General features: G+C 35.5%; 11 protein-coding genes across 12 annotated transcripts; 5 read left to right on the top strand and 6 right to left on the bottom strand.

Annotated features, from left to right (window-relative positions):
- The first annotated feature begins 4 nt into the window (after positions 1–4).
- Gasu_41280 (cytochrome c oxidase (Complex IV) subunit Vb) lies at positions 5–729 on the top strand. The gene is made up of 2 exons (XM_005704901.1): positions 5–383; positions 441–729. The coding sequence occupies exons 1-2, from the start codon at positions 26–28 to the stop codon at positions 557–559; spliced, it is 477 nt and encodes a 158-aa protein (XP_005704958.1). The 5' UTR covers positions 5–25; the 3' UTR covers positions 560–729.
- A 25-nt stretch (positions 730–754) lies between these two features.
- On the top strand, positions 755–2585 carry Gasu_41270 (uncharacterized protein). Its single transcript, XM_005704900.1, has one exon. The coding sequence runs from the start codon at positions 788–790 to the stop codon at positions 1907–1909; it is 1122 nt and encodes a 373-aa protein (XP_005704957.1). The 5' UTR covers positions 755–787; the 3' UTR covers positions 1910–2585.
- A 9-nt stretch (positions 2586–2594) lies between these two features.
- Gasu_41260 (sortilin, putative) lies at positions 2595–5786 on the top strand. Its single transcript, XM_005704899.1, has 5 exons — positions 2595–3472; positions 3532–3833; positions 3891–4307; positions 4370–5109; positions 5167–5786. Exons 1-5 carry the CDS (start codon positions 2607–2609, stop codon positions 5386–5388), a joined length of 2547 nt encoding a protein of 848 aa, XP_005704956.1. The 5' UTR covers positions 2595–2606; the 3' UTR covers positions 5389–5786.
- Positions 5787–5794: 8 nt separating this feature from the next.
- Positions 5795–7129, top strand: Gasu_41250 (origin recognition complex subunit 5). The gene is made up of 4 exons (XM_005704898.1): positions 5795–5903; positions 5948–6083; positions 6131–6988; positions 7029–7129. The coding sequence occupies exons 1-4, from the start codon at positions 5819–5821 to the stop codon at positions 7063–7065; spliced, it is 1116 nt and encodes a 371-aa protein (XP_005704955.1). The 5' UTR covers positions 5795–5818; the 3' UTR covers positions 7066–7129.
- Positions 7130–7133: 4 nt separating this feature from the next.
- Gasu_41240 (signal recognition particle subunit SRP68) lies at positions 7134–9014 on the bottom strand. The gene has a single exon (XM_005704897.1). The coding sequence runs from the start codon at positions 9005–9007 to the stop codon at positions 7262–7264; it is 1746 nt and encodes a 581-aa protein (XP_005704954.1). The 5' UTR covers positions 9008–9014; the 3' UTR covers positions 7134–7261.
- A 2-nt stretch (positions 9015–9016) lies between these two features.
- Gasu_41230 (molecular chaperone GrpE) lies at positions 9017–9964 on the bottom strand. Its single transcript, XM_005704896.1, has 2 exons — positions 9313–9964; positions 9017–9263 (listed from the first exon to the last, which is right to left on the bottom strand). Exons 1-2 carry the CDS (start codon positions 9937–9939, stop codon positions 9039–9041), a joined length of 852 nt encoding a protein of 283 aa, XP_005704953.1. The 5' UTR covers positions 9940–9964; the 3' UTR covers positions 9017–9038.
- Positions 9965–9973: 9 nt separating this feature from the next.
- On the bottom strand, positions 9974–11164 carry Gasu_41220 (uncharacterized protein). Its single transcript, XM_005704895.1, has 3 exons — positions 10651–11164; positions 10163–10594; positions 9974–10107 (listed from the first exon to the last, which is right to left on the bottom strand). The coding sequence occupies exons 1-3, from the start codon at positions 11155–11157 to the stop codon at positions 10099–10101; spliced, it is 948 nt and encodes a 315-aa protein (XP_005704952.1). The 5' UTR covers positions 11158–11164; the 3' UTR covers positions 9974–10098.
- A 79-nt stretch (positions 11165–11243) lies between these two features.
- Positions 11244–11954, bottom strand: Gasu_41210 (uncharacterized protein). The gene is made up of 2 exons (XM_005704894.1): positions 11785–11954; positions 11244–11720 (listed from the first exon to the last, which is right to left on the bottom strand). Exons 1-2 carry the CDS (start codon positions 11944–11946, stop codon positions 11403–11405), a joined length of 480 nt encoding a protein of 159 aa, XP_005704951.1. The 5' UTR covers positions 11947–11954; the 3' UTR covers positions 11244–11402.
- Positions 11955–11964: 10 nt separating this feature from the next.
- On the top strand, positions 11965–13039 carry Gasu_41200 (uncharacterized protein). Its single transcript, XM_005704893.1, has 2 exons — positions 11965–12015; positions 12064–13039. The coding sequence occupies exons 1-2, from the start codon at positions 11972–11974 to the stop codon at positions 12842–12844; spliced, it is 825 nt and encodes a 274-aa protein (XP_005704950.1). The 5' UTR covers positions 11965–11971; the 3' UTR covers positions 12845–13039.
- Positions 13040–13063: 24 nt separating this feature from the next.
- On the bottom strand, positions 13064–14184 carry Gasu_41190 (E3 ubiquitin-protein ligase RNF5). The gene is made up of 4 exons (XM_005704892.1): positions 13856–14184; positions 13641–13803; positions 13364–13585; positions 13064–13313 (listed from the first exon to the last, which is right to left on the bottom strand). Exons 1-4 carry the CDS (start codon positions 14093–14095, stop codon positions 13219–13221), a joined length of 720 nt encoding a protein of 239 aa, XP_005704949.1. The 5' UTR covers positions 14096–14184; the 3' UTR covers positions 13064–13218.
- On the bottom strand, positions 14150–21174 carry Gasu_41180 (hypothetical protein). Of its 2 annotated transcripts, XM_005704891.1 has the most exons (20): positions 20963–21174; positions 20784–20908; positions 20525–20720; positions 20345–20469; positions 20049–20295; positions 19578–20002; positions 18968–19515; positions 18725–18916; positions 18456–18670; positions 17747–18408; positions 17611–17682; positions 17140–17443; positions 16243–17090; positions 15591–16180; positions 15180–15522; positions 14812–15126; positions 14536–14725; positions 14383–14480; positions 14285–14327; positions 14150–14220 (listed from the first exon to the last, which is right to left on the bottom strand). In XM_005704891.1, exons 1-20 carry the CDS (start codon positions 21150–21152, stop codon positions 14207–14209), a joined length of 5742 nt encoding a protein of 1913 aa, XP_005704948.1. In that variant the 5' UTR covers positions 21153–21174; the 3' UTR covers positions 14150–14206. The 2 variants fall into 2 exon arrangements, with proteins under 2 accessions (XP_005704948.1, XP_005704947.1); XM_005704890.1 differs by having other exon boundaries at positions 14204–14327; positions 14379–14480.
- Position 21175: the final 1 nt, after the last annotated feature.

The following is a 21175-nucleotide window of genomic DNA, read 5'->3' as shown; positions in this document are numbered from 1 at the left end:
GTCATAGAGTATTTTCAGTTGAATCATGTTTTCTGTTGCTTGGAACAGACTGTGTTATTTCAGGACGAGAGTTTGGTTTCCTTCTCCTAGAACAACTACTTGTGTGAAAGTCCAGTCTTTTAACCAACACTTTTATCATAGAAAACAGGAAAACCAAAACAGCAGAGAAACTTTTGTGGATGAAGAGAATAAGAAGTTAGAAAGAGCTATTGCTCTTGAGGAAATGCTTCCTACTGAAGGTAGAGGGACCAAAACGCAAGGCATGCTAGTTCAAAACCCCGAATGGTTTCGGCATTATTGTGTTTCTTCAGACCATTTTGGAACTAGTGAAAGACCTAGAAAGGTTCCAACCATGGGTGATTCGAGATTTGTGGGTTGTACAGGTAACTTGTGCTTATTTCACTTTGAAAAAGTTCTATAAAGAAAACTATTTTACATAGGACATAGTGCTCCTAAAGACCATTCTATATGGTGGCTTCATGTTACCAAGGAAACCAATGTAAAGTGTCCTTTATGTGGTCAAGTTTTTCAACTCGTAAAAATAGACACAGAGTCTTGAAAGTTACTATCTTTCAATTGTAAATGTTTAGTGTTAGTCAAAAAAATGGCAAATGAGACTTGAGAAACTAAAGCATAGATGCACTTGTCTTTCTTTAGTTACTTGGATACTTGTGAGTAGCCCATGAGGAACTTTTTATTCATCAAGTTGTAAAATAACTGTTTTAAAGGAATCTTCCTTTCATTATATGCTTTTCAATTTCAATAGCTTTCCATAGCTTTGTTTGGAATGGACAAAGCCATGGAAAAACATTATGAAGAACCTCAGTGGTCATCTTGTCTGTCAAAACCTTTGACACTAGAGGTTATCAAAGAAGGAACTGTGATAGATATTCTCAGGTTGATAGGAAAGCCTTATTTTTTGATAGGAAGAACTCCGGACTGTGACGTTCAACTGGAACACCCTAGTGTCTCCCGACTTCACGCAGTCATTCAGTCAGATGGCTCACAAGTATACTTGTACGACGTGGAAAGTACTCACGGTACTTTTTTAAACAAAACAAAGTTGGAGCCCAAACAATATTATTTGTTCCACACTGGAGAATTGCTGCGTTTTGGACTATCCACCAGACAGTTCGTTCCATCTTATGAAACGAAAGAGGAGGAGAAACTTTTAGAGACTAATTGCGATTCACCAGTATCTTCAAAAGGTATTTCTGAGGGAAAGGAATCACAGACGAAGAACAACGACCCAATTAGTAACTGGGTTGGTAAGAATCCACAAGTCTATTCAGAGGAAGATGAAGAGGAAGTGTTTGAAACAGAAGATGAAGAAAGGCAACGTTTGGAAGCTCTAGGTGGGTTTGAAGATGTTCTTGGCGCTAATTATGGTGATGATAGTGATGATGAGTTTTATGATCGCACTAAAACTCGTTGTGGCGAAACTCTGGTCAAGCCTACTAATATTTCTCATAGACAGGAAGGAATCACGTATAACCGACATAAAAATATTGCCAATGAAACCATTCAAGATGAAGAAGAGGACGAGTTGGAAAAGTTTATGAAGGAGAATGAACAAACTTTACAAACCCACCGCAAGCATTCTATGATAGTTTCAAACAGCAGTATTCATTCCGATGCAACAAATAGTTTGAAAAGTATTCCTTCTGAAAGTAGTCGATCATCTTCAGTAGAAAAAGAGAAAGAAGAAACCGAAGCTGATGTATTAGAAAAGAATAGAAATTCTAGAAAGCGTTCACGTATTCCTTATGGTCCAACGAGAGCATCTTTGCCTTTGTATGATGAAAAACTTATTTCGGCTCAAAGTTCAGATCCCGATAGAGATTGGCAGCCTCCTTCTGGACAATCTGGTGATGGCAAAACATGGTTGAATGATGTTTTACATTACTGACTTGGTAAAAGTATGAGAACTCTGACTACATTGTTCTTCAATCTCAAGAAATAATACTAACATTGTTGTACAATGACCTCCGTTTGAAACGACACATAGAAAGTAACTGTTAGGTACGATAAGAAACAAAAGGAAATAGAAAATATGTCAACTCTATTTATTATGAAGGAATGTATGAGAAGAATACCCAAAGCTGATAGACAATATTATTTCTTCTGATTTCCAGTTTCCATATTGATGTTTGTAGCAGAAATATTTTTCGGATTTTCTGGAGACTTGTTCCATTCCTTTGCAGCTTTCTGAAACGCTTCACGATGACTTAGAAAAGGATTTTCTTTTTTCACCTAAAGTAAATACAGAGTGCACGTGGTTGTTAGCTAAGTTTTCTTCCGTTCATATATAGAATGAATATATTTCGCCTACCTTTAATACGCAGTTTCTCATAAATAGATTATAATGAGATAGACTTCTTCCTTTTCTTTGAATAGATTGTTTAGTTATCTTTTTGCTTGGCATGTCAATTCAATTGCCAAGTCACCAAATGTTCGAAGTCTGAAATCCACATCCAAAGAGAAAGAAGAAATACGTGTCCAAAGAGAGTTGTAAAGTGAAATAAGATAGTTGAATAAATATAACTTTCTTTATAATAATAAAATATAAATAGAATTTCATATTGCCTCATGAAAGAATCGCTTCAATGTTACTTGTAGAAATGACAGTTTTGTTGGTTTGTTGCTTGTTATTTCTTCTATTCTCCATCGTTAGTTGTTCCAACGACCTAAATATAGTTGATAGTGCACAGTTATTGCCCAACTCTGGTAGTCCTGTGCAAGCTAAATATTTACACGCACCCGACGGTTCGTTTACTATATATCTTAGGACAGAAGCTGGAAAGGTATTTAGGAACTCACTGTCAGGGAAAGGTCCCTGGAATTTACAACTGAGTGAAGAAGAATATTTGAAAGGATTCTTTGCCATTGACTTGATCAGTCATCCCACAAATCCCAACAAGTTACTAGTAGTTGATAAGAAAGGCTCGTTTGCAGTAACTACAGAAGCTTTGAGTAAAAGAGACAAGCTCTCTTATGACATTATTTCTGTTGGCAAAGACTTGAAAGGTTCTATTTCAGTAGAAAATGTGAAACAGCATCCCGATTATCCCGACTATTTACTAGCTGCAATATTTGCTGGTGACTGTGGAGATCTTAGTCCTTCACAACGTGAAGATATTCCTTTCTGTACGCGACTTGTTTATGGCTCTAATGACTTTGGTTTTTCTTGGTCGTTTCTTCAAGATTTTGTTTATGATTATGAATTTATGCCAACTCTTGTTGTACAGAATTGTCCCTATGTGAAGAGACGCAATTACTTCCTTCCCTTTCTTCATCGGAATCAGCCACATGTAGTAACTATTTTGACTATAGTATCGGAAGAGGATCGAGATAAACCTCAAGACTTATTTTCTTGGCATGGTAATGTTGAACTTGTTGCTTCTGTGGACTGGTTTCAGAGTAAGCCTCAACTTGTCATGTCTCATATTTATTCTTTTGCTTTTGTGGGCAAGTAAGTTCATTTATTATGTTGTTATATTTGTAATGAGCAATAACATGATGAATACCCAGTCTCTTATATGCTGCTCAAGTGGATCCACGTGAGCATTCATCTGTCCTTTTGAAAGTAAGCAAAGATGGTGGTTCAACTTTTGAACCTGTCAGTATGCCATTTGTATTACAACAACAAAGCTTTCATATTATGTCGACTGAGAAGGTTGGAGGTCAAAATGCCCTTTTGGCTGTACTTCATGGAGTGGAAGATTCCAAACCATTTTATAATTTGTATCTTAGTGATTCTACTGGAACTAGATTTTCTTTGAGTTTAAGGAGAGCCATTTTTGAGGATTTTAGTCTCATTAGAGGAGTACAAGGTAAGGATATAGTTTTAATCATTTTCTTCTTTTTGTATTGACCAACGTATTATGCAGGAATGATGTTGACCAATGCTTATGATCCTGAAGCTTCTCATTTAGATCGTCCAAGAACATTATTATCTTTTGATAATGGTGGAGCCTGGCATCGTTTGATAATGAATGAATCAGCTGTTCCTCACTTTTATTTTTATAAAAGAGATGTACAGAACAACAAATACTATTTGGCATCTCCCAACTCGGAATTGTTGTTATTTGGAAGTGCTTTATCCAATTATGAAGAATATCATTTTGAATCAGCATATTCCTTAAACACAACTAGTGGGTATATTTTAGCTCATGGAGTTCTTTTGCCTGGTCCCGATGCCACTTTGAGAAGTGACACTGCTTCTTTATGGTTAAGTTCCAATGGTGGAATTACTTGGTTGGAAATATCCTCCCCAGGTCAATATATTTTTGAATATGGTGATTATGGTAAGTAAATGAATAACATTCCATTGCTTTGTTAGTCACTTAAAACTATTTATTTTGTATAGGCTCCTTGATTGTATATTCCCCAATGGAAAAGACTGACTTCATACGATATAGTTGGACTGGAGGCATATCTTGGTTATCCATTTCATTGGATAAAGAAATGTTCATTTCCAACATACTATCGGAACCAGACGCAGTTCAAGAACGAATGTTGGTATTGGGTAAAAGAGACAATGATGGAATAGTGGTTTATATAGACTTTGGTAACCTTAATATACGTCCATGTGATAGTTTATCTGATCCTGTTACTTTGTCAAAAATGAAACCTTGCGTTGATGATCCTACTAAATGGAATGACAATAATGAGTTTCATCAAGATAAATCTTCCGATGAGAGTGATTATTGTAGTTTTTGTCCAGCTGATGCTTTGGAAGGAAAATGTCCTTTGGGAAGAAAGAATTGTTATACGAGAAGAAGAGCAGAAGTGCTTTGTAATAACCGAGAATCTTTTACGAGTAGAATAGCCTCCATTTCATGTCCTTGTACATTGGATGATTATCAATGCGATATTGGCTATGAACGAAAACCCGGTTCTACCGAATGTCATCCTTCTTATGGTACCCAGGAATTTTCAAGCAAATGTGGTTACTTGGAAAGCAAAGGATATGTACTTATTCCGGGCGATACTTGTGATGTGACAAAGGGACTCAATCTGTTGCCTAGTCGTCATAGTTGTGTTTCATATTGGATACGACGCTTTGTGTATTTTGTATTTTGGATATTAAGTATTCCGTTGGTCATGGTAAGTTGTTGAGCCAACTCCTATGAATGAATATTCATTTGTCTATACTTTCTTAAGTGTTGTATGATATTGTTGGGTGGTTGCATAAAAGGCGACTTTCGAGATGTTAGTTCTTGGGAAGAGATATTAGGGTTGTTGATTGGTGAATGTAGAGCGGCTGGAATATCTTTTTTGATTGGAATTCAATGGATATTTTCTGTATTTCAATCATTCCTGGAAAATGTTATCAACACATCTCGAGGACTGGCCAGAGGATATACTGTTATTGGTCGAAATTGATAAGTTTGATATATTTTTATATACTCGTTAGAGTTGTAGTTGGATAGAGTTGTTGTTGGGTTGGGATCTTTTACAAGATTGTACTCTACTACATGAGGAACATTGATTATCCAGTGTTGACTATTACAGAATAGGATAGGTTTTTTTTCATTATCTCATGTTGGAAGGAGAGCTATTGAATAGATAATGAGACGCTACTCTTTAGGAATGCATAAACTTGTTCTCGTTCAGGAAATCTCTAGAAATTTTGTAAATGAAAGTAAATCTTTCAAATATCAACCTTTTGACATAGAATAGAAAGGATTGATTCAAATAGCCAAAAAATGGGGAACCAAATAGGACCATTAAGGAAAGCAATCAAAAGCAATCCAAAAGAAAATAAAAAAAATGTCATTTTAGAAATCATTTTTTTTGGGCGCCAATTCATTTCATGTCAGAACAAGATTATGAAGTCTTACAAAAGGCATTTCCTTGTAGAACAACTCAAATAAGAGATGTATTTGTTTTGTATAAAGGTGAGGAAAAAAAAGGGTATTTCCATCTTCTAACTGGAAGTTAGCTACTGTTTTACCACTTTTACCCTTGTATCTCTATGGACTGCCGAGCACTGGAAAAAAGACAGTGATATCTCTCTGCTTAGAAGCCTTGAATAAACGAAAAGTGGAGATAGATTGCTTTCTTTGTCCCAACGAAAGGTAAGTAGAATAAATACAACAAAGGAAAACTCTGCATACTGGAATAGAGCACTTTATGAGAGCATCTTGAATCGACTAAGCAATCATATTCCTAGCAAAGCAAATGGTTATCAAAGTTGGAAAAAGACTGAAAGACTTGCCGATTTTATACGGCACTTGAACGAAATTCCTTGTAAGGAACCAACCTATCTTATCTTATTACATGCAGATACTTTGGTATCCATATGTCCAAAGGCACTCATTGTGTTACTAGAACTAGAAAAGTATTCAACTTTTCGATGGATTCACGTAACTTTGACAGCATATCTTCCATGGGAGAGGCTTAAAGGACAACTTCTTTCCTTTCATAATGTAACTACGCCATATTTGATATGGTTTCCCAACTATCAATGGAATGAATGCGCCATGATATTGGAAAACATGTTACAAACGGATCCTAAATATGAAAAACTTAAGAAACCTTTCGTAAGAACTGTGTTGGATGTACTTTATCATGCAATTCCCTATCTCGATCAACTATTAACGGTATGTCAACAACTCTTTCGAATATATATCCAACCTATCGAAGAAGATATTCATTCTGCATCCTTTCATGACGCAAGTCAATTGTATAGTAATATTTTGCCTTATTTGAAACAAAGATTGGATGGTATGTATTGTCAGCATCAACTTATAAGCGACCGAAATGAAAACCAACAATCGAACAATCATATTTTGGCTGATGAATATCATTTGAGCAACACTGCGAAATTGTTATGTATTGCTGCTTATATGGCTGCACATATTTCCTCTAAACGAGACTCAAAAATATTTACCAAAAGATCAACATTTTTGAAAAAGCGAAGACGGAAAAATAGCAACTACTCAACTCAAATAGAAGACATTCCCTTTAGCTTTGAAAGATTGTTGGCTATTTATCGAGTCATTCAACAATATTTAGAACAGTCAATCACAGAAAATTATTCCAGCGGAGTTTTATTAACTGAATGGAAGACGATTTGTGATTACAATTTCATTGTTCCAATGAGAACCGATTCTTTAACGAATCCAAAATATCACAGTCAGGTGACAGAGGAAACTTTTCATGCTTTTACTAGACAATTTGGATTACAATTGGCACCTTATTTGGGTCTCTCTTGACGCTATTCAGCATCATATCAAGAAATGTTCCGATACAACTATTTCTTTCCAGAAAACCAACTTACAGCTCTACCAAGTAATCCTTTTTTGGCATTGGTATCCTCAACAGACTTGTTTCCTTCATTTACAAACAAAGACATATCTGGAAATGAAAGTTCTTCAGATGCTATGTCGAACAGAAATGGCTTGCAAGGAACTTTCATAAAACTTGGTTGCAAGTCAATCATCTTCCAATCCTTTGCTAATCTTTCAAAGGAATTGGGAAGGACAATCTCGTGCAGTCTATTGATAAGAGGTGCATTGAAAGAAACTGAACAAGTTGAATCATCCAACTTTAGCTCATTCCATTTATCTGCCAATCGGATTTCGTCGAGAAATGCATAAGCTTTTGATAAACAAGCCTGACGAGTTATTTTTTCTTGCAATGAATCGATATGTTCCTGAATCCAATTATCTCTTAGATCTTCTTTTGATATTTGTTTCAAATCTTCCAAGGCTTTCTTACTTGAGAGATAAGATTCGGTCCACATATGACGACTGGATAAATAACTTGCCAAATAGAAACATCGATAAGCTCGAAAGAATTGTTTTCTTTGTGACCAATACTTGTTACTTTCTGCATCATTCTGAAAGTCCTTTAGTTGTAAAATCTCTTCACATAGTTTGATACAATGTTCAACTAGACGAATGCGTTGCCTCCAGGAAACTACATGATTGCTTTCAAGATTATTCCAAATCAACACGTTCCTTCTTAAAGCAAGTTGAACTCGATTACTTACAAAGTAAGCTTTCAGCATGGCAAATTCTTCTCCTATTTGCTTATCCATTTCCGTTATAGTCAATTGTTCCCATTCCTTGGAAACTAATCGGATACATTGCATATACAATGAAATGATCTTTTCCAACTTTGTTATATCATTTTCATCTCTATCATTTTCTTGTTCGACTATCCTTTGAAGACATTGTTGGATACGTCGATTGGCTATTGGAATCCTTGTCCCACGCCATTCTACAGATAATATTGAAGCTCCATTTTCCTTGGCTTGTAATTCGGATTCCAATCGATTCAACTGACCTTCCAATTCAGCTACAAATAAAGCTTGGTTATCAGAGTTTTCTTCCAACTGTAGTTTAGTCAATTGATAACGACAATAACGAACAGAAGGCTCCATTTCTTGAATATATTGTCGATAGATATGCCTTTGTTGTGCACTTGTGCCTTTTGTTTGTTCCAACTTTTCCAAAATATAATAAGCTCTTTGGAATGATTCTTGTGAAGCTTTCCATTGTTTCCTTTCCAACAGTGCGTTACCTGCCATTAGCTGAGCATAAGCTTGAGCTTCTAAAATAGTTTTCGTTGGAGCTCCTATTGATGAACAAAGTCTTTCCAAGTGCCTTGCCCATAAAGCAGCTTTTGTCCATTTCCTAAGTGGCCAACGACGTTTTCTTCTCGTAGACATCCTCTTCTTACTGTTTTGTAGTAAAGCAGCTTCTTCCTTCAACTCCATTCCGTGACTCCAGGCCCTTTCAGCTTGTAAAAGCACTAACCATAAGAATCGAACGTCACTTCTTCCACCACCTTTTGAAACAACTTCCTCTTCTCCTATCTTTCGTTTCACAAATCTTCCTCTTCCTTGAGTCCATTTCAAAGCCTTTCTCAAACGATGTAACTTTCTAGTGCAATACAAATGATAACGACGATAGTCTCCATGTTTCAAGCCATTACTTGCTTGAGCTGTTTTATTCAACCAAAGAATATCGATAGCAAACTTGTTGTCATTCATCAATCATAAATTTTCAACAACACTTTTATTATTATGATGATGCTTCATCGGTGACTTTACTTACACCGACTTCAGCTGGACGTAATATTCTATCTTGTATTTTATATCCAGTCTTTGCTACTGCCAATACTATACCACTACTTGACTTGTCAGGTATTTCAAACATAGCTTGATGAAGATTGGGATCAAACTTCTCTCCCATAGGATCATATCTCTCGATTCCATATCTCTGAAATACTTTCTGTAATACATCATTCTAAAACCATCGAGTTATTCAATTATCTAAAATACATCTAGTTACTTACAGTAGCTTTTACTCCTTCGTACAAACTGATGACGATGGCATCTCCCTTTTCAGCGTCCAGTTTCTCAGCCGGTATATTTTGCAGTGCTCTTTCCAAGTTATCCGCAACATCTAACAAGTCTTTTGCGAAAGCTCCTATACTATATTTCCTGGCGTTGTCCACATCTCTTTGGGCAATCTTCCGCACGTTTTCCATTTCAGCATAAGCACGCATCGATAAGTCTTTTAATTTCACTATTTGTTGTTCTTGTTCTTGTATTTGTTGTACCAGTTCTTCGGGATCCAAACTGATACCCTTTGCACTACTCTTTTGCTGTCGTTCATCGGTTTCCTTCGAAGTTGATTGTTCTGTTTCCGTCGTCTCTTGTGCTGTTGTTGTTTCAGGTGTTGAGTCTTGAGGCTTCTTTCCATCCTTTTCTTTGGTTTCTGTGGTTGTACTATTTGCACTCGTTGTCCAAGGACGATATTTCCAAAGATTTGTGGACTGGAGAACTTTTCTAGTAGAGTTATTTGGTAACGACCACAAGAAACTTGAAAAGTTTTGTTTCAACCCAAAAGAAAAGAAGTTTTGTTTCCAAGCTATTCTATTCATGAGGATTCTATTTCCTCGCATCATCATCATCATCATCGTCGATCATAAAAGTCACTACTTGTGGCATACTTTCCACATGAGTGTTGGTAATAACTAGTGATGGCGGATGTATCACGTTTCGAAATAAATACAAAAAACAAGGCGAAGAAAAAGAAAACAATCCAATCACCGCCCACATCGTAGAACAATGTCGAGCTACTTTCTCTATCGAACAAAAATGTTGCAACAAGTAACCACTCATTCCACCTGCAAATAATACTACACCAAATAATGGGATACTTGCTAATGAAGTATACAATCCTTCTCTACCTTCACCAGATACTTGCATCGTATATTCATACACACGTGGGGAATAAATGGCTTCTCCCATACTCAACACAATCAAAAAAGTAGCAATACATATATAATAAGGTCCCACACAAAGAATGAATACTGAACCTCCACTTAAAAAGGAACCATACAATATCATAGGAAAGGAATCCACTCCTTTGCTCCATATGCCTACCAAAGGAACGAGAATAATCACTAGCAACGGATTGATAGCATAAAAAGCACCAAATGGAGCATCTTCACCGAATTCACGTATCATATATTTCGGTAAAGTGGCATCCACATGACGAAAGACTAAACGAACTCCAACCAAAAGAAACATCAACAAGGCCAATCTCCAAAAAGTAGAATCTCCAATGACCTATTCATCAACTCTTATATAATCATAGAATAATGATAATACACACAACTACTTGCCTCTTTCAATTGTATTCCAAGTGGAGTCGAATGGATAGGATAAGAACGAATATCTCCGGATTCGGTATATTGCACATCTCTCATACCCAATACAACTATCAAAATAATCAAAAAAGTGGAAATAGAACCACATAAAATAACCAATTGTAAAGAATCAAAAGAGTGACCCCAAATAACCAAACCATTTCCAAACCAACGTCTACAAACATCCACAACAGGACCCGATACCAAAGCTGCTATATTCATAACGGTATAAAACATAGAATATGCTATAGTTCGATTATTGGAGTTGGTATATCTCTTAATTCCAATTGTCATAACAGGAATACCAAGACTTTCACTAAAAGGAAGAAAAGTATACAATAGAAATACGGTGACACGACTGGAGGAAGAAAGTGCCAATAACCATCTAGAAAAAGTTCCCATAATTGCACCTAATAACAAAGTATAACGAACACCCAAATAGTCGACTATCCAACCCAAAGATATTCCATATAAAACAGACATAAATCCATAAGCTCCATAAGTCCAACCTGCTTTTTCGTCACTAAAGTCAAACTCATTGGACAGAAATAAAGTAAGAATAAGGGAATAAGAAAAGTAACTAAAAGAAGATAAAAACTTGATGGCATAAATAAGCCAAAGTTCTCGAGGTGACTCATTTAATAAACGAATACTTTCAACAATCTTTTCTATCCAAAATAGCAAATAGGATCTCCACATGAACTCAAATAAGAAAATGGACAACTCTACTATTTCTTTCTCGTCGTTCTTTTATTTTCTGCTTTTTGTTTAGGACTTTTTCCTTCTGCTTCCAATCTTGCCAATTTTGCTTTCCAACGTTCTTGTGCTTCTGATTCACGAAATTCACAATATGGATTATCCCATATACGAGGTTGTAAGTGATGTTCAAAATGAGGTTCCTTTGGTTTCTTCCTTAAAGGCTTTCGGAGAGAACGTACTCCAGGAGGTGGAGTTTCAAGGGCTCTATCAAATATATTGGCAAAAAGATAATCATAAGATTGTCCTGTGGCAGGTGCTATTCCTTGTTCAATCGATTGCAATTGTTGCTAATATAAAGTATATCAAACCATTATTCCATATATGATATCTCAAGATATACGAGTCACTTACCTTTTCTTCCGTTGATAAAGTTGGAAATCGTTCCAATAGGGTGTCCACTGCATAAGGATCCTTTTCCACTATTCCTTTTCTATCTTTCCATACTTGTTCTCTTATCCTTTGTATTTTGGCCAATTGTCTTATCTTTCTTAAGCCAGTATAAGTAGGAGACATATTCACCTCTCTCCCTTTTTCAATAATGACCAATTCTTCTTCTGTGCTCACTCAACTCCAACAGTTGGGGTAAGTGTTTGAATAGCATAAAGTAACAACCATTATGAATGTTTGTAGATTAGGAAACATTTCAATAGACAGTTTGAAAGAAGAAACAGCTCCATTTCCACTCTTTTTACAACTTGCAGCCACTTTGTTGGATGAGTGGAGCTATCTTTCTATTCATGCACAGGTATTGGATCAACACTTAACAGAGTCTCCTTTCCATTACGATGTGAACCAACCATTAGCTCAACTTGAACAAGAATGTTTACAACATATTGCTTGGTTGATGGAGATTCCTGTCAAAGATATTCGTTTGGAGTCCACACTCACTAGGCTACAAGTGTTGCACTTTTTGGCAACCGAATTGGAAGCTTGCAAGTTGTCCATCGTGGATAAAGAGACTATTCCAAAACAACCTCAAAGTGTATTATGTACGACAAAGGATAGTTCGAGTCATTGGATGACCTTTTATTTGGATCAATTATCTGCTTTACTGAAAAGAGGGTTGGTTCAAGATGCCAACCAAGCCAAAACATTGATACGACAAGCCAAAGAAAGAATTGGAGATATTTTCTCACTTTTTACAACAAAGACGCATATACAGGAATATCTTTCCAATCCAATGCATCGAAAAAAGATACAAGAAATAAACTCCCTTCTATATCTCGATTACAAGAATAGAAGAGAGTTGTTGATTACTCGGTTTCAAGCAACATGGGAATGTTTCCAATCGAGTGAAAGATGGACAGGTTGTTGTAAGAAATATGAACTTTTCGAACGCATGTTTTGCATTTATGATTTGTATTTTATGACTCGAGAAGATGGCAAGTCAAGCCATCTGTTTTCATCATAATATTCTAGTTAGTCTCTCTCTATGAAGAAGAAATGACAACTCGTAGAATATCAAGTCATTCCTTGTTGTCAAATAGGAAGAATATTGGAAATATTTGGAATCGATTTCTCTCGAAAGTGTTTTGTATATCACATCCATCCAGTTGCTTAGTAGAAAACAAAATGACAATTTCATATTCTTGTGTTGTATAACATAGTGTAGCAGCCAATGCAGTGAATGAATGTGTAACAAAACCTTTCTACTATTCATATATACAACTTTTCATACTTGGCTTTTTAGAAGCTGAAGATGGTAGTTCTAGTAGTTTCACTAGAATACTTCAAAGCTGATACATTGCTTTATTAGTGTGCGTAATTCGTAGGAAATTCCTGTTTTCATACAAATAAAAGACACAATATGATAAGTAGACCCATTACCAACAATAAACGAGAAACAAAAGCCTGATTGGCTTGTTCTTCCGTCATCGTTTCTAAATCAACTAGTCATCAATACCTTATTCATCACTATTGCCAAACTTACCTGGTACAGAACCCGTACTCTGTGGTGGAGGATATGTAAACTGCAATCCAAATAAAGAAGGAAAAGGACCAAAAGCTGAAACTGAAAATGGACCAAAGTTACTATGATGAACAGGAGAAGAAAAGGGTCCAGGATAGAAAGGACTGCCATAAAAGGGAGAATGTGGGGAATGGAAAGCTCCTCCTCCTGAAGACTGACTAGTAGAAGAAGAACGTGGTAGTTCTATGAAAAGAGTGTAAGTTGAGATTCTTATCAACAGAGACTTCAAAAGACTTACCTGTTCGTTGTCCACTTGGTCTGGCAGGAATATCCGGAATAACTTTAGTTCTGGGGTCTACTTGGTCTTGTCCATTTCTACCATAAATAGGAATTATCTTATCTTTCTCTATACTTGACTTGCATAAAGGACAAGAAGGACAGTCAGGGTGTGCAGCCATCCACTATTGTTGTATGTAAATATGAAGTTTACAGATTATTATCTAACCCACGTACCTTGTAAATACAAGACCAACAATATAAGTGTCCACAAGGTGTTACAACAGGGTCATTAGGAGAGTCAAAACAAATATGACAGTCAAAGAGAGAAGAATGGGTTTCCTTTTCTGAACAAGACAAGTTTTTATCTTGACTACTTTCTGCGTTATGCACTACTCTCTTTCTTAAACCTGTATTGGTTTCTGTAGGATTGTTTTCTTCACTTGTCTCTATATTCTGAGAATGGTTTAAAGACATGTTCCACAATCAATCCTCTCCAAAAACCACAAACTTAAGCATCATTCTCTTGGACGGATGATCTGGAAATTTCTTTTCCAACGGATAAAGAAGAATATTGCAGCCATTCTTTCACACATTTCCAACTATACCAACGATCAGAATCTCTCATACAACGTTTCTGAATGGTTTCCATAATAGGAAACCAACGTTTCGCAATATCTTCTTTCAACCTCAAAGACTGTATATTCTTCTATCCAATCATGAGTTGTGAACTAAAATACAATATGATCATCTCACTCACTCACCTGTAAAGAAGTTTGTTGTTGTTCATATCGACGACCAGATATACAAACAATCAGAAAACAATCATCTAAAATGTGATCCAAATACCAACTCAAGACAGCTTCAAATTGGGTTAATATTTCCTTTATATAAAAAAAAGGGAAGATAATACTTACTGTTTGATGAAATAGAACATGAATAAGGAACGAGCATAATAGGAATAGCTAAAAATATCCCAAGACTAGGCTTTTGAGAAGATAAAAATAGACTTGGTTCCCAATCGATGTTCTCCCAATCTTGTTGAATGGCATATTTCCAACAACTCATAGTTAACATCAAACTTCTCATCAAAGAATTCAATACACGCTATAAGTAAAAAAATAATAATATTCGATAATAGAATATATAAATATATGTATATATATATCATTTACATAAAGGTGTATACTTACTTGACCAAATATACTTTTGTATCCTCTCTTCTTCTCAGAAAAAGTTTGAGTCAAAGCTAACTTCTTAGGAGATAATTCCAATCTTCGTTTCCAAAATACGGGTGATGTAGCTTGTGGTGTCGATGGAATAAGAGGTGAAGTGCCAGTCCATTGAAAATGAACTCCTTCAGTTTCTTCGTCTTCTTTTGTCCATTCAGATGAAAATGACTTGGCCTTGATATTATTAGGACTTGTATTACTTTGTTCATGTTCTAAAGTTGTCATTGGCTTTATCCACCATTCTATGAATACTCCATTTTGTAGTAAACGATACAACTGTTTAAGAAATAAAGTTGAATGAGATATGAAAACAATTGGGTTGGACGTACTTGATAAAGATATCTATAGAGACAAATAAGCAAATGACGATATACTTCTGGAAGATAGTTTTGAAACAATGACTTGGAATCACTATATAGACTATGCAGTAAGGTGCATAATTGTTCCATTTCTTCTATTCTGGCAAGGTTCCAATAAGCATGAGGACTCCCCATTTGTTCTTCGTTGTTCATATCTCCCAATGGTCGAGGAAATAAATGCAACGACTCTTCAATGAATGAAACATGAGTGGATATCCATTGCAATACAACTTGATGTGAAGAATGATGACTCTCTGATACGAAACCATGCAATGATAAGGCAGCTAATCGATGTACCCAATAACGATGCCATCTAAACAACAACTTTGAGTATTCATTTTCACATCCAACAATAAAAGCAACAATGTAACTTGAACTTACGGTTGTCGTTGTCTCAATAAAGTATCATAAAAATGTTGTATATTAGGAGCATTTTGACTATCAAAGTAAGGAACTACATCGGATTGTATATCTAATGACGCATAAGATATACACTCTTGGAGAAAACTTTCCTTCCATTGTAAACAATGAGAAGAATCAGGTATAGCTAACCACAATTGGATATGCATAAGTAGCAACTGATCCATGATTCTCCATCGACTTGACAATAACAAAGTGATTCTATTCTCTTGTTCCCCATTTGTACTTTGCATAGATATCCATTCCTTCCATAACCCTAATATTCGTTGTGACCATTCCTTCAGCATATTGGGATATAAAGTTTGTAAAAATGCACAAGGCAAATGGCACAATAAGACACTCCAGGCATGCATATAAACTGCTTTGAATTCAATAGAGTTTACTTCGTCTTCTTGCATGGCATCTTGTAATATTTGACTGATAACTTGGAATAGAGTTGTTGTATTCTGCAAAGTATTTTCAGACTTGTCGATTTGGTCTTCGGATAATGAAATATAAGGATTGTGTCTTCTTTGTTTTGATAAGACTTTACTTAGAATAAATAGTAAATGCTATTGAAAATAGATGCATTCAGTATCTTCACATGCAATCCAACATTACATATATCACTTACCACTTGAAACCACTTGCGATTTCTTTCCCATGGTTGTTGCCATAAACTCAATAAATTCAAACGATATGGAACAGATGTTATTTGATACATATCCAAAAAGGTAAAAACATTCTTTGATTGTTTCCAAGCCTTATTTAACAATAAAATGTGATCAGCATCCAATGGATAAATATCATCTTGCAACTTGGAATGATGTGCCATATCTAATAACCATTGTGCAAGAATTCCATCAACTAAAGTCATTACACAAGGAAGACAAGACAAATAGTCCAATATCTTGTTCCACATGTGACTCCAAAAAGAATGATATCGATTCTTCTCTGTGGAAATTCTCACCATCGTTGCAAAATACAAATGATACAAAGAATCGATGCATTTTCCAATTGCTTGAAAGCGACTCGTCTGAAGATGCATTTTCTCCAATAACTCAACGTCCTTTTTACTCCAAAAATGGGCATAAGGATGATAAGAAATATCATAAAAACATTCTCCAGGAATAATACAAATAGTTTCATAATACCATAATGGTATCCATTCTTGCCAATCTTTCTCGTCCTTCTTCCATTGATAAAACCAATTTTCATAAGTTCTCATAATGGAATATAAATGTGGACATGATTCCTTTCCATCCATAGTTTGAATGCTTTGCAACCAAATTTCAATACATTTCGTCCATAAATATTCCAAACCATCCAAATCCAGTTCTTGATAAGTAAGAGACCAAAGAAAAGTAGCATTTTCATCGTCATCCTCATTTGAAAAACGAAAAGCATCAAATATCTCCAAGGCAAACCAGTTCAATAATACAGAAATGCCTTGCAGCCAACCTGCCATTTCATCCAGATAATCTAAGTTTTGAAATGAGTCAACAACATTGCATGTGTCTGCCATAATTACCTTTGTCATCTTTGTTCTCCAAAAGTCGACATACCCATGCAAAGACATTTTCTTTATTCCATTCCCGATTCACAAAGGAAAGCAGCAACCTCCACACACCAAATTTTTCCCAAACATCTTGTAACCAAACACTACCAAAACTAAGCCACGCTTCTTTCAATAAATTCACCAAGGAAAGAAAACGAATTCCATCTCCACGTTCCAAACAACTGTTGCTATCCAATAATCGACTTTTCAAAGTACTCAATAAATCTACACAAGTAGATAGCCATTCAAAGTCCATATTCTTACTTTTCAAAAAGCCCTATCCTCCCATCATTCAGATGCATAAAACAAACACATTATAAAACAACTTGCCTCAACTTGATGTGATGTCGACTTTGGAAAAGAAATAAATGTACGAGAAAGACCTCTTTGATCACCTTTCCATCCATTGCAAACAACAAAAGTGGATAAAGTTGATAAACAAACATCTGAAGATATGACATTAAATAGAAATGAATTGACCAAGATATGAGCCTCCTCATCTTCAGGCCATAATACCTAAACAGAACACCAACAAATTAAAAAGGATATTATCAGCATCAAGAGAGACTTGTTAATTTACCTGTGGAATGGAGTCTTGATGAAAAGGATTTGAACTTAGACCTTGAAAGAGTTGTATCAAACACCTAGAAGCAATCATGTACGATGATGAACGTTGATTATCGACTTGTTCTCCAAATAAGAACTGAATGAACTTTGGCCAATTAGAATCGTTCCATTCCAATTCCAACAATACATATTTCAATATTTGTTCGTGAACCACAGCAAATTGTTGTGCATTGAAAGATAAATAAGCCAATACTCTTATCAAACCACGAGAATGAGCCAAAGTTGTCCACCAATGAGACAAAAGACTACTATTCTTGGTACAATTCTGTTTGTAAATAAAATGAACCAAACAATATCCTAAAAGAGAATAACCCTGTTGTATTCTTTGTTCTTCATTTTGTTTGTCAAACCATCTCCAATCCAAAGTGTTCCATTCCAAGCTAGATAACCAAGTATTCCTTTCCTCATGTCTTTTAGAGAGCCACATATCACAAAAATGTTCCAAAGGCTTTATCCAATCCAAAGGAAACAGAATCTCCAACGGTGCATTTGAAAGAGAAAGAATACAATTGATATAAAGATACATATCATCACTTGTCTCCCATAAGAGTCTATTACCAATAGGTCTCCTAGTTCTCAAAAGATAAAGTGATTGAGAAAACATTCTCTTCTTCTCTATACATGATTTTAGGAACTAGATCCAAAATGTATCAACCACTTACTTTCATCGGATAAATCAAAACCACTATGTAATAAACATGTCCATATCTGTAACATAGAAGAAAGAATGGAAGTATATTTGGATAACTTGGGAAACCAATCACACCATTCTTCTACATGTTCACATAATAATGAAACCAAATGTGGACTCGATACAACAAAACCATTCAAACAATGAAGGATATCTTGTAAAATATGATACTGTTTCATTTTTAACCTAAGTCAATCATTCATTAGTAATTGAAGTTTTCTTCAATTCCCTACAACATACTCTTGTGTGTCTTCACCTCTTAATGTATATGGCTCTGTTCTTAAAAAGTTGTCCATAAAAGCACTGTAAAGAGCAATCCAATTTTTCGCATCAATATATGAAAGAATGCCATTTATACATGAATCATCTCCATGTATTATCAAACGATGAATCAATTCCAGCAAACCAATCAGCTCCGAATAGTAAGCTTTCCTATGAAAATTCCAAGTCATGTGCGAACAATCGAAAGAAGGATATTACTACCATGAGTCTTCATTCCATTTCAAAGCTTCCAACACCTTTCGAATAAAATAAGAAATATACTTCCAACCATTCCAATGCATTCTCCAAACAACTTTGGATTCCGATTCCACATAGAAACCAATACAATTGTAACTACTTTTTTGTCCATCTTGTGTCATCAAATATCCATTCCAAACAACGGGAACTCCTAATGTAGCCCATTTTGAAAATAACCAATCTTCGTTGCATTGAATTCGGAACTGTTCCAATGATAATAAGTGAATATTGGATATATTATTGGGATCCACATTGCTCGTGTAAAATGGCAACTCATTTTCAATTAATTGAAATACACGATAAGCACTCCATTCATTCCCAATCAAACCACTCAGTAACTGACAACTTAACTGCATCTCAAGTGGAAATTGAGCCAAGGAATGTAGTAATAAACCATGATAGCCATTGTTGTACTTCCCATCGGATGCTTCTTGAAAAATCCACCAAATATGTTGAATAATAGGAACAATATTCTTCATGGTACTCACAAACAGTCGATTCAGGATGGTACGCTATATAAAAGAAAGATAAGACGATCAGTTTATCATTTCCCAAAAGAAAAGACTTTGCCTACCTCAGAAACATTCAATTGTCGAGGAATAAAAGATACAAAGAGCGTCTCTAAAAAACCAAAAAAGATGCCATTCAACTTTCCATGTGTCTCTTGTAGCGAATAAGGATTCACAAAAGGTGTATTACGCAATATTTGATCAAGTTGTTCAATTGCACCACTCGAAACTGCTTGTGAAAAGTGCATTCGAGCACAAGATGACCACAACTGTCGTTGGTGTTCAGATAAGAGACTTTCTTGATGTTCCCATTTCTTATGCGAAATAAGATATAGAAAAACGGACCAAACCAATTCTGCTATGGAAATAGTACCAACATTATTTCTAGATGAAAATAAAGCTTCCATTTGTGTACATAGTCCAGTAAGGTCGATGTCGCTATATGACTTGGAAACAGTCTCGGTTTGGTGTTCTGTTATAGAATTGTTGTCTAAATATTACATATATGCTAGATGTAGTAAATAGCACTCACTTACCGTCCTGTGATGTTCCCCATTGCATGTCTATCCATTCTTCTAAACACAATATTTCGATCAAAAGACCATGAAAGGTAAGATAACATTTCCAATGCCAAGTTCGAGTAGTTTCTATGATTGTAGTCATTTTCGGTAACAATTGAACCAATTCCAAAAGTTTGTTTAGAGAACACCTATGAGAATAATGATATAAGAACAATAATTCCAAAGTCCATAAAAGACGATAAGATTCAAACTCCAACACTTCCTATTCCAATGTTATCATCCACTCAACACAATCAAATATTCCTTCATACTTGACGATATTTGTCATAATTTAATAAATTCGATGACTGCTTCCAACCTACGAGAATACCTTCACTATCCAAAATATGATTCAACATTTGCAATCCCAAATTGGCAAATGAATAATTCTTTTCATCTTCAAAAACAATGTTTAACATATTTATCTTTTAAAATCTGTTGACTGTGCCTACCTAGTTTAAATACTTCGCTCTCAACTTTACTAGACCAAATTTCATTACACAAAGCATGCAAAGGATGTTCTTGATCTTGACAGATATCTAATATCTGTGCAAGAAAGCAATATGCAGCATGTTCATCCGAGTAAAAATACTTTATCAAATCAAACAACGACAAATCTGCAACAGAATCGTTGAATTTCACATAAACCTTTGAAAAAGGATCAATAAATGGATTGCTTCAACTGAGAAAAAAAAGGAGCGGAAAACTCACTGCAGAAATATATTCCCTAATCAAAAGGACCGCTAAGCTTTCAGATGTTCCCAGCACTTCACTGAGTTGTTTCGCTTTCAACCACTCAGCTTCTGAAGGTTCCAGCTTCTTTCCTCTCCACATCACTAATACTCTAGTTTTCACAAAGGAATAAAAACCTTTCCAAGGACACTGTTTACCTTGTTGTCGTTGTCCACTTTGTGAACTTTCCTTGTTTTCTCTGACGCTCTTTGCACAAAATATCTCTATAGCTTTGGGCAAATAGACTTGTATTGTGTTCTCTATAGTTTCCGTAGGTTGGTGGGCTTTTCGAACCCTATGAATGACTTGTGAAAAGGTTGATGTCTCAGGCCATCTTTCTATCGACATATTTTGATGCTATCCCTATTCAA

This window comes from Galdieria sulphuraria (genome assembly GCF_000341285.1).
Source record: "Galdieria sulphuraria unplaced genomic scaffold scaf_36, whole genome shotgun sequence".
NCBI classification, from domain to species: Eukaryota; Rhodophyta; class Bangiophyceae; order Galdieriales; family Galdieriaceae; genus Galdieria; species Galdieria sulphuraria.
Note: the sequence above shows the minus strand (reverse complement) of the source record. Positions and strands in the feature narration are given on the sequence as shown.